The 10,964-nt window shown below is 36.8% G+C and overlaps 1 protein-coding gene across 1 annotated transcript; it reads right to left on the reverse strand.

The window, feature by feature from the left end:
• Positions 1 to 8,390: 8,390 nt before the first annotated feature.
• On the reverse strand, positions 8,391 to 10,397 carry LOC149544762 (uncharacterized). The gene is made up of 6 exons (XM_089796006.1): positions 10,043 to 10,397; positions 9,749 to 9,916; positions 9,523 to 9,610; positions 9,001 to 9,394; positions 8,701 to 8,790; positions 8,391 to 8,585 (listed from the first exon to the last, which is right to left on the reverse strand). Exons 1-6 carry the CDS (start codon positions 10,395 to 10,397, stop codon positions 8,391 to 8,393), a joined length of 1,290 nt encoding a protein of 429 aa, XP_089652132.1.
• Positions 10,398 to 10,964: the final 567 nt, after the last annotated feature.

Raw genomic sequence — 10,964 nt, forward strand, 5'->3', positions numbered from 1 at the left:
ACTTCTCCCCCATTGACATCAATGTCAAAGGTTTCAGCAACCATCAAACTCTTCAACAACTGATTCTTACCAGCTCAAGTGTCCAAAGACACTGTTCAAAACAACGTCTAACAAGAGTCCTAGATGACTTTGTCCATCACAGATACTCCCCCATACAGGAAGCATCAGCATTTAGTCCAAACAAACAAAGGTGCTCTATTACACTGGACTAATGCACTCTTACATCTTCTATTCTGATGTGGGAAGGGGCATAACCTCTAGCATACCTCGTAAATACTCAAGAGTCTCTTTGGGAAGAGGCTTAGTAAATATATCTACAATCTGCTCTTTAGTGCTCACATACTCCAATCTAGTTTTCTTTTCTGCAACTTTCTCTCTCAACACGTGATAATAGAAATGTGCTTGGTCTTCGAATGCAACACTAGATTTTTAGACATATTTACTATGCTTGTGTTGTCAAAATGTATGACAACAGGTTCACTGATTTCTATGCTTAAATCCTTCAGCATCTACTTCATCCAAACAACTTAATTGCAATTGTTTGCTGCTGCAATATATTCTGCTTCCGCTATACTTTGTGAAGTACAATCTTGTTTCTTACTTAGCCAAGAAACCAATCTTCCTCCAAGAAAGAAGGCTCCACCACTAATGCTCTTTTTGTCATCCATACTGCCTGCCCAATCAGCATCAATATAAACACTTAGAATAAAATCATTAGATCTGTCATACCACAATCCAAACTCAAATGCTCCTTTCAGATATCTAAATATCCTTTTGACTGCTGCATAATATGTTTCTCTGGGATCAACTTGGAATCTTGCAATAATTCCAACTACATTAGCTATATCCGGCCTTGTGTGAGTCAAATATTGCAATCCTCTGATCATAGATCTGTACTTCTTTTGCTCAACAGTAGGTGTCTCATCCTTTGTAGATAACTTGTGTCTAGTTACCATAGGTGTTCCAACGGGTTTGCATGTTTCCAAACCAAACCATTTCAGTAAATCCTTCAAATGCTCAATTTGAGAAATAAAGATTCCTTCTTTATCCTGCACAATTTGTAACCTAGAAAATATTTCATTTCTCCTATCAATACTCATTTCAAATTCTTTCTTCATCTCTTCAGCAAATTTGTCACTTTCATCATCATTTCCTCCAAATATGATATCATCAACAAATATTACCAAAATCATCAAACCATCATCCATTTCTTTCCAATAGAGATTAATATACGTCATACCTTTTCTATATCCAAGCTTTGTCAAATGCTTGTCCAACCTTGCATATCAGGTTCTGGGTGTTTGCTTTAAGCCATACAATGCTTTCTTTAGTCTACATACTATGTCCTTGTCATCTGTCAAAGGAGAACCTTCAGGATCTTCTATGTACACTTCTTCAAGTTCTCCATTTAGAAATGTTGACTTGACATCCATCTGATATACTTTGAATTTCTTTTGTATTGCATAGGCTAAGAATAATCTTACTGCTTCCATTCTAGCCACAGGAGCATAGTTCTCATCATAGTCTATTCCTTCTTGCTGTGAGTAACCTTTACATACCAATCTTGCCTTGTTCCTTACAACTTCACCTTGCTTATTCATCTTGTTCCTAAATACCTACCAATCTTGCCTTGTTCCTTACAACTTCACCTTGCTTATTCATCTTGTTCCTAAATACCCATTTAGTTCCTATCACATTCTTGTCTATTGGTCTGGGGACCAATTCCCATGTCTCATTCTTTACTATTTGATCCAATTCCTCTTTCATAGCTTGTTTCCGAATAATCATCTTTACATGCTTCATCTACATTCTTAGGTTCCACTTGAGATATCAAACATAATTCTTCATTGACTCTACTTCTTGTCATCACACCTTTATCTTTGCTTCCGGTGATCTGCTCAAATGGATGATTCTTTATCATATTCTTTCCTGAAGTAGGAGTTGCTATCTCAACTCTTGGCTCTATTGAAGGTTCTGGGCTTTGTTTCTACCTTGGCTCTTCTTCATTTTGGAAATTATTGTTACTCTCAAGAAATTCTTCATCATTCCTTGGCTTAATAACAACATCATCATCTGAATTGTAATCAACTATTCTCTCTTGTATCCTGAATTGCTTATCAATTCTCACATTTGCACTTTCCATAATAGTCTTAGTTCTTAGATTATGGCATCTATAAGCCTTGCTTTTCAATAAATAACCAAGAAGCATACCTTCATCACTTCTAGCATCAAACTTACCAATATCATCATCTCTTTTGATATAACACTTACTACCAAAAATTATGAAATACTTAACTATAGGTGAGTGACTAAACCACAATTCGTAAGGGTCTTGTTTGTATCTTTCTTGACTTGCACTTTGTTCATAGTGTAGACTATTGTATTCACAGCTTTTCTCCAAAACATCTTGGATACATCATTCTCAACTAACATAGCTCTTGCTACTTCTGTAACTGACTTGTTCCTTCTCTCTGCAATGCCATTTTGTTCAGGGGTTCTTGGAGCTGATAACTGTCTTTTGATTCCATTAGCTTCACAAAACATGTTAAACTCATTTGAAGTAAATTCTCCTCCTCTATCTGATCTTAAACATTTAATCTTCATAACAGATTCATTCTCAACTCTATTCTTGAAAATCTTGAACTTATCAAATGCCTCAGATTTCTCTTTAAGAAATGCAACCCACATCATTCTAGAAAAGTCATCAACTAGAGTCATAAAATACCTTTCACCATAGAATTCTTTAGTCTTCGTAGGACTGCTGAGATCTGTGTGTACAATCCCCAACTTTTCTATTAGTAGTAAACTTCTTACTAAGAAAAGAAGTTCTGTTATGCTTTGCCAAAACACATTCCTTGCAAATTGTGTTAATAGGCTTTACAATCTTAGGCAAATCTCTGACTGCAAACATACTACTTGTCTTCACAATACTATCGAAGTTTATATGACAAAATCTCTTATGCCATAACAATTGTCGTCTAACTTTGCAACCAAACATGTCATTTCAGTAGGGTTCAACTAAAATACATTACCTCTAGATTTGGTTACTGTTCCAATTACCTTTCCATCTTTGTCTCTGATCATGCATGTCTTCTCTATGAACTGAAACTGATAACCTTTGTCCACTAGGTATCCAACACTCAAAAGATTGTGTTTCAAACCATCAACAAAATATACATCCTCAGTGTTAGTTTTACCATTAAGAGTTATAGATCCAATACCTTTAACTTAGCATGCTGCATTGTTTCCAACTTTCACAATGTTTCCATCCTAGCTTTTGAAGTCAACAAACTTGTTCATATCACCAATCATATGATGTGAACAACCACTGTCAATTATCCAATTGGATTTCTTTTCAACCTATGACACCAAATCTACTTTCTCTGGACTTTCTTCTTTAATTACCACAAATCCTATTTCATCATCACTAGCACTTACTGCTTGTTCATCATAATCATCTTCTTCATTTGCATACAAACACTCTCTATCTCTTCTAGGTTTGTAATTTCCTTTATACTTTTTCTCTCTTTTAGGACACTTAGATGCATAATGACCATATTCATCACAAGTCCAACATATAAAGATTTTCTTACCGCCGTTTTCTCTTCTTACCAGAAGGGCTACTCCTTCAATCTTGCTGTCCTCCTCTGATCTACTGCTGCTAGAAAAATCTCCTCTAGCACTTGTGCTCCTTGATAAACTAGGTCAAATATTCAAGGCACTAAAAGTTGTTTCAGTTCTAGTCAATTCTCCGGACTGTCTAAGTTCATTCTCAACTGCTTCAAGTCTTCCAAGCAATCTCTCCTTTGTCAAATATTTGGTACAAGATATCAACAACTTTATCATTTGAACTGTTGGCTTAAATAGTGGTGTTAAGCTCTTCAATATCTTCCATATAACCTCATCATCTTCTTTTGTTCCTCCTTGAGATCTAATACTTGCAATAATTTCTGATATCCTGCCTACATATGTTCTTACAAATTCATCTTCCATCATCTTAGCATTTGAAATGCACAAATCCAACTTTGTAACCTCAATTTCTTAGAATGTTCATCACCTTCAAAACTATTTTCCAAAGCTTTCCAAATCAAATGAGAAGTAGCAAGTGACTTTACCTGATTGTATTCAATTTCAGGAAGTGCAGTCAATAATACTTCTCTAGCTCTCATGTCGCACATAAAAAGATCTCTTTTTGCCTCGATAAAAGTTTCCAAATCATTTTCAGCAATGATTGTCTTTGCTTTTTTTGTCAAGATCCAATACCCTGGACCCATACACAACAGATGTGTCTTCATCTTTTCCTTCCAGCTGTCATAATTTGTTCCATTGAACTTTGGACTATTTTTCCTAAACATGCTCGCCATGGATCTCCCAAAGTTGTTAAACTTTATCTTCAAGGACCCGATGCTCTGATACCAATTCTTAGAAACAATCATTCACCAAGATCACTGAGAGGGGGGGTGAATTAGTTATCCAACAATTAAAACATTTATCTTCTTTATATAAACTTAACCATTCAACCAAAGTAAACAACCATACAAAGATGCACATAGACAATTACACCAAATTTGCTAACTAGGGAAACCCTTGATCAAAGGGAAAACCCCGGTGGGAATGATGCCCACAAGATGATGCACTAATATAAATATTGCTTATTAGATGATGGACCCTGTTAGGAGTCTATTACAACATTTAGTACATATGAGTCCCTGTTAGAAGACTTTGAATCCCTATTAGGAGTTGTAGTACAATGTATGCAAGATGAGCCCACTGCGCAAACATGCAATTTCAATTACAAGAAGAGCTCACTGCCCAAACAAGTAATTTACTGTTATGTTTCTCTTTCCTTTGTTCTGTCAACCGAACCAATCACTATTAAACCTTGTAGACCAAGTCAAGAACCTCAAATCCAAATATCAAACCTCAACAATGAAGTTTCCTTCACTTCTTCTCTTCTCTGCTAAATTTCACATTTCATTCTCTCTGTTGCTTACAATTACTTCGCATCAATACAATTCCATACTTCAAAAGTCCTTCCTTTATACCGAGTCCATAAAAAAATTCCGAGTCGACTATTAGACCTTCTCAATTAATCATTATAGGACCACATTAAGAACACGTTACACTTAGCGATAACATTGATCTTTTGCCTTGTAACTTGAATAACTTTTCGTACATGCAATATAATGAGGAGCGAACTTGGCCACGTCATCACCAACATATCTTCTCCATATCCTCAACCTCGATTCTCAAAATAATAACTCTCCTAAGAGATATAACAAGTTTACCAGAACATGCCTCTGTAAACTCTATCTCAGAACAGACATCACCAAAACTTTCATAACTTCTTCCAGACTTATCATTTCTTCATCCGACATTAACTGCATATACCAGATACTTAGACGTATACCCCATAACCTTGGATAGTTACAATACTCAACTAGCTGTCCTTACCAACTTGATCTTTCCACTATTCTTCTGTCAGATACCATAGAAAACTGCTATGTTGACATCAATGACAAACTCAGTCATGAATGTAACATATCATCATAGTAACATATCTACAGTACTCCCTCATAGGAATATCATCAACATTCATGCTTCCAACAACTTCAACATATCACAAGGTTGTATAGGGCCAGAGCAACCTCCAAGAACCACATCAAGATTCTTCAACACCTGATTCTTCATGGCCGAATTTTGGACAACATACAGGTTTCACAAGACATCAAACTTGGAATACTTTGTGACTAATGCACGTAATTCTTAAAGTTTCAAACTGATAATTAAACATCTATTGGTGTCACCAAGAAAATATATAAGCAATAAATAGAGAAATGATCTTGAAAATCAACTAGCACATCAATTAGTGATAGTAGTTATGATAGTCATATCTTCATATATAAGCTTGTAAAAAACCCAAGACAGCCTGTTAGCCATTCTGTAATTTGCATTTGGCAAGCTAGTGTGCCTTAGAAATATTATGCAATACTGAATCAATGAGTCGTTGTTTTGCTCTTCTCTATAAATCCTATTGTATCAACTCCAAGCTGCATGATTAGGCAGTCCTTTCTTGAAGTTCTCTATTTGTGATTGCATCAAGTGGTATCAAAGTGATATTTTTATTCCTTTGAGATGAACACATTGTCAGCTTGGAGCATGTCAACAAAACACCAACTATGAAACAATTGAAACCTTATAGCCGAATCGCTGAACTTAGGCAATTGCACCAAATCCAAGGAAAGATGCCACCAAGGAGAATGCTTGGTATGGTTGATGCTGGAAGAATGGAAAAAATGGTAGGTCGTGATGAAACAATGAAGGATCTAGTTGGATGTTGTAGAAGATAGGAAAATAGGTCTAAATCATAGACATGAGAATGAGAGAAATGATTTTAAAGAGCTCAATCTACAGATCTGAATGAAGAAACTCTAAAAGAAGAATCAGATCAAATCAAGATGTTGACACCATGAGTTTTCTAATTATGCGGGAGATTAGCATCATAAGAAATTGATAGATTGGATATTTGATATGGAAGAATACTTTGAGTATGAAGAAATTGAAGAACCAGAAAGAGTGAGTTTTGCACAAACGAAGTTGAAAAGACATGCTACTATTGGTGGAAGGAAAATTCAAATAGATAGGATAGGAGAAAAAAAAATGACTCTTAAAGTGGGATAGGATGGTAATAAAATTGAAAATTTAACTCATACCTATTGATTATGAGCTTGAACTATTGAAGAGATTGCAAAAGCTGAGGCAAGAGGACAAATCAATGGAGTAAACTGAAAATTTTCATCCAATGATTATTAGAATTGGACATAGCAAAGGTAACAAGGAGAAAGTTTCATGATACATCAATGGACTAAGAAAAAGCATTCATAAAAAATTAAGTCGAACAAAGAGTGAGGTTTGCACAAACCAAGATGAAAAGACATGATACTATTGGTGGAAGGAAGTTCAGTTAGATTGGATTGGAGAAAAAGGAAGAATCTTAAAGTGCGATAGGATGGTGATGAAATTGAAAAAACAACACATGGTCCTAAGTTATTAGTTTAGGTTTGGGGATTGGCGTGGACATAGTTCAACTTCTTGTTCTTGGCCACTTCTCGACGAGGCCAAAAAAAAAAATTCTCGGCAAATATCGGAGAGAAATCGGCAACTTCTTGGGAAAATATCAAGAATTTAAAAAATGACTTTAATTTAATTTAAAATGCATTTTTTTCACAAAATTCAATAAGTAGATGCATGTATTGAGTCAATAAATGAGTAAACAAACCAAACAAGCTGATCTAGATATATATAAATGCAATAAGTAACAAAATCATATCCTCCTGTGGAATGCTGATGTAGTCACAGTCTACAGACTCTGAACTCTGAAACAAGCTACAAATAGTAAATACCGAATTGTCTTTGTCAAAGACTCAAAATATAAGCAAATACAAATGTCAAGTTCAATATGAAACTAGTCTACTTCTTCCTCTTCCCCATCCCAGTAGCTCTAGTAAAAACTATGGGAGAGGGAGGGGGTCTAGCAGCTCTAGCCGTAGCAGTCGTCTGTGGTGGTGCTGGTGTTGGCCCTGGCAAGGACTCCTCATCATCCTCATCCTCACTATCACTGTGCTCATTGTCACTGTCCTCAGACTCCTCATTCTCACTGCCCTCAGACTCCTCATTCTCACTGCCCTCCTCCTCAATGTCATCTAGTCCCACTGCAAAACCACCCTCCTCCATAGCCTCCCTCTCCAACTCATATATCTCATCCTTCGTGAACAATGAAGGCTGCTCCTCTGCTGTCCAATCACCAAAAGGATCTATGTCATTCAGATCAAGTGGCTCAGTTGTTGCTGCCATTACCTTTCTTATGCACAACTTGAGGTTATAATGCACAAAGACAAGGTCATTTAGGCATTTTTGTGCTAATTTGTCCCTCTTCTTTGTGTGAATAGATTCAAACAAGCTCCAATTACACTCACAACTAGATGAGCTACAAGGCTGACATAAGATGCGAAGAGCAAGCTTTTGCAAATTAGGGACATTACCACCCCAATTTCACCACCAAGCATCTGCAAGATAAATATTAAAGAGTTAGAAAGCAAGATGAAGACAAGTTTATGTAGCTTATTTATCTACTTAACATTCATGTGAGAGACTCGAAATTCCAAATATTGTACTTGGTGTCTGAGTCTATCTGTCTCTCTTTGCCAAGGCTGAGGAGAATAGTTTTCCCGTTGCATTTTGATACACTTCCATCTCGGCCACAATGAGGTCTCTCATTGCAATGTCGGGTACCATCCTCTACATGCATTCACTAAAGCTCTCCATGACCTCTCCATTGGGATCCACATATGATGGAGAGAAGTGGTAACAAGGGTTGAGGAAATACCCTGCTACATGAATGGGTTGGTGGAGCTGATTGCTCCACCTCCTATCAATAATATCCCAAAGGGCTGAAATTTTAGGCTCTCTCCCCTGTACTTATTTCTTACACCCTCTTTCGCCCTATCCATGGCCTCATAAAGGGACCCCATTAGGGTTTGTTCCCCATCTACCAAGCAGAGAACTCTAACCAAGGGCTTCACCACCTACAATTGAAAAGTAGAAAACAATTATTAACCAGAGTGTAGGGTTATAAAATAATAACGAAAGACTTGATTAATAAGTACAAAAAAAAATCAAATTTTGAAGTTTCCAACTCACATCCACAATTTTTGAAGCTCGCTCAAAAAACTGGATGTCAAACACAATGCGTGCAACACTATACCCATCGACCTTCTTTGAATAACTTGACTGTAGCCATTTTGGACACACAAACATTTGCCTCAAAGGATTCATATGTCTAAGAACACTTTGCAACGTTAAAAAAATCATTGCAAATCTTGTGACCGCGGGTCTAACAAACTCCTCATCTTTGGTGTAGTCTCTCATCAAGCAAAGGACCCAAGGGTGATTGTAGATATATTTTGTTATCGTCCTTCCTTCCTCTACAACCGGTTACACCCAATCCAATTTCCCTATATCCTCCAAAAGAAGGTCAATAACATGTGTTGCACAAGGAGACCAAAAGAGTGTATTATGCTTTTCTTGTAAGATCCTACCCACTGCCACATATGCCGTTGCATTGTCAGTTATGATTTTCACCACATTTTCAGCCCCAACCTCTATCACAATATTCTCTAGCATTCGAGCCAAAATCTCAACCATCTTTATCTTGTCCGAGGCATCCAAGGATTTAAGAAAGATCACTTGATCCTTGCAAGAAACTAAAAAGTTGATGATGGTACGCTTTCTTCCATCCGTCCATCCATCTAAAAGTATGGTGCAACCATACTGTTTCCATTCTAACCTTTGCTCTTCAACCATTTCTTTGCCCCTATAAACATCTTTCAACAATCTACAAGCACAACATAAAAAATGATATTCACTTTAAGTACACGAGTTTGATTAAGAAAAATTACTTTCAACAAAAACAAGTAAATTGTAAAACTGCAAAAGTATTAAAGTTTGAAACAAGTGAATTACCTCCCACTCAAGGCTGTAGGAGTAGGTGGTTTGTAGCCCTTTCCTGCTACTATACAACTAGTCACAAAATTCAAAAAATATGGACTTGCTGCAACATTGAAGGAGAGCTTGTTAAAAAACCAAAAATCAGCACATTGAATGTCAAGTTGTGCATGCACATCACGGTTCCATCCAGTACCCTCCAATGATGGTTGTGCTCCAGGTGTGTTTCTATGCACAAAATAACCATCAATAGAAGAGCTTTGTGGTCTACTAGACCCAACAAAAGTGGAAGCTAAGCCCGAGGACCCTCCACAAGTAGGTGTGTTCTGTACACAGATCCTTGGGCCACGAAAAGAGCCCACTATCCCCTCAATTGCTTCTTCTTCTTCTTCATCAAGAGTGGCTGGGATACCTAGTCACATGACACAACCCACATCATCTCATTATGAATCATGATAAATTGATAATTGTTTTAGCACAAGCCTTAGTCGTGATTAAAAAATAATAAATGATTGTTAAAACTTAAAAGGAAACATACCTTGCAATTCGTAAATGGCTGCCCTCATGGCCAATTTTGCCCTTTCCCTTTTCAACTTCTTCTCTTCTTGGGCACTAAGCAAAGTAATCATCTCCATTTTTAGTTCCTCCGTAGTCGCATCACAAATCCTTGTATCACGTTTTTCTATACCAGCAAGGTGGTACTTCAAACGAGATATGCCTCCACGGATTTGTCTTTCACATTTTATGCATATGACACTATTATACTCTGTTCCTTCAAAGGCATATTTCCATGCAAAGTCTCTAGCTCCTTTAGGGTGCGTGCCTATGAATCCAGATGGACATGCTACGGGACCACTAGAAGATGTTGCTACCCCAAAGGCAAAGGAAGCCATATTTGCTGGAAAATCAGAGAATAAAACAAAAAATGTATTAGCCTTAGAGTTTTGAAATTATTGAGAAAAACTTGATTGTTTTTGGGAAAATTGCAAAAAGATGGTGTTAGGTCTTTGCCTCTTTGTCATGAATCGTTCACTCTAAAACCGCAAAATGTATTTGAGAACATTACAAATGCAAGATATGCAAGTATGGGAAGACAAAAAAAAGTTTAACTCAAAAGAAAAAAAAATTGAGAAACTTACTTATGGATCCGGATTTGCTTGGAAAGAGCTTCGAATCCGCTTCGAATCTGCTCCTAATCCACTAAAAATTGCTACAAATTGTTGTCAAACACCTAAGTGCTGCTCCAAAACCCTTCTCCTCCCCACCCAAGATGCCAAACGCAACAAACAAAAATGAAATGATGTTTTTTCCAAATCGTTGTATAAACCGGCACTGCCTGCGAGAAGGTTTTAAAATATCGTGAGAAGTTGGCGATTTATCGCCGGTATATCACCCTTTTCTCGTTGTGAGAAGTTGGATTTCTCGGCATCAAAATCTGGCGATAAAATTATGTTATTTCT

Source organism: Cupressus sempervirens, chromosome 8 (assembly GCF_028749045.1).
Source record: "Cupressus sempervirens isolate cs-2001-9-10 chromosome 8, ASM2874904v1, whole genome shotgun sequence".
NCBI lineage: Eukaryota > Viridiplantae > Streptophyta > Pinopsida > Cupressales > Cupressaceae > Cupressus > Cupressus sempervirens.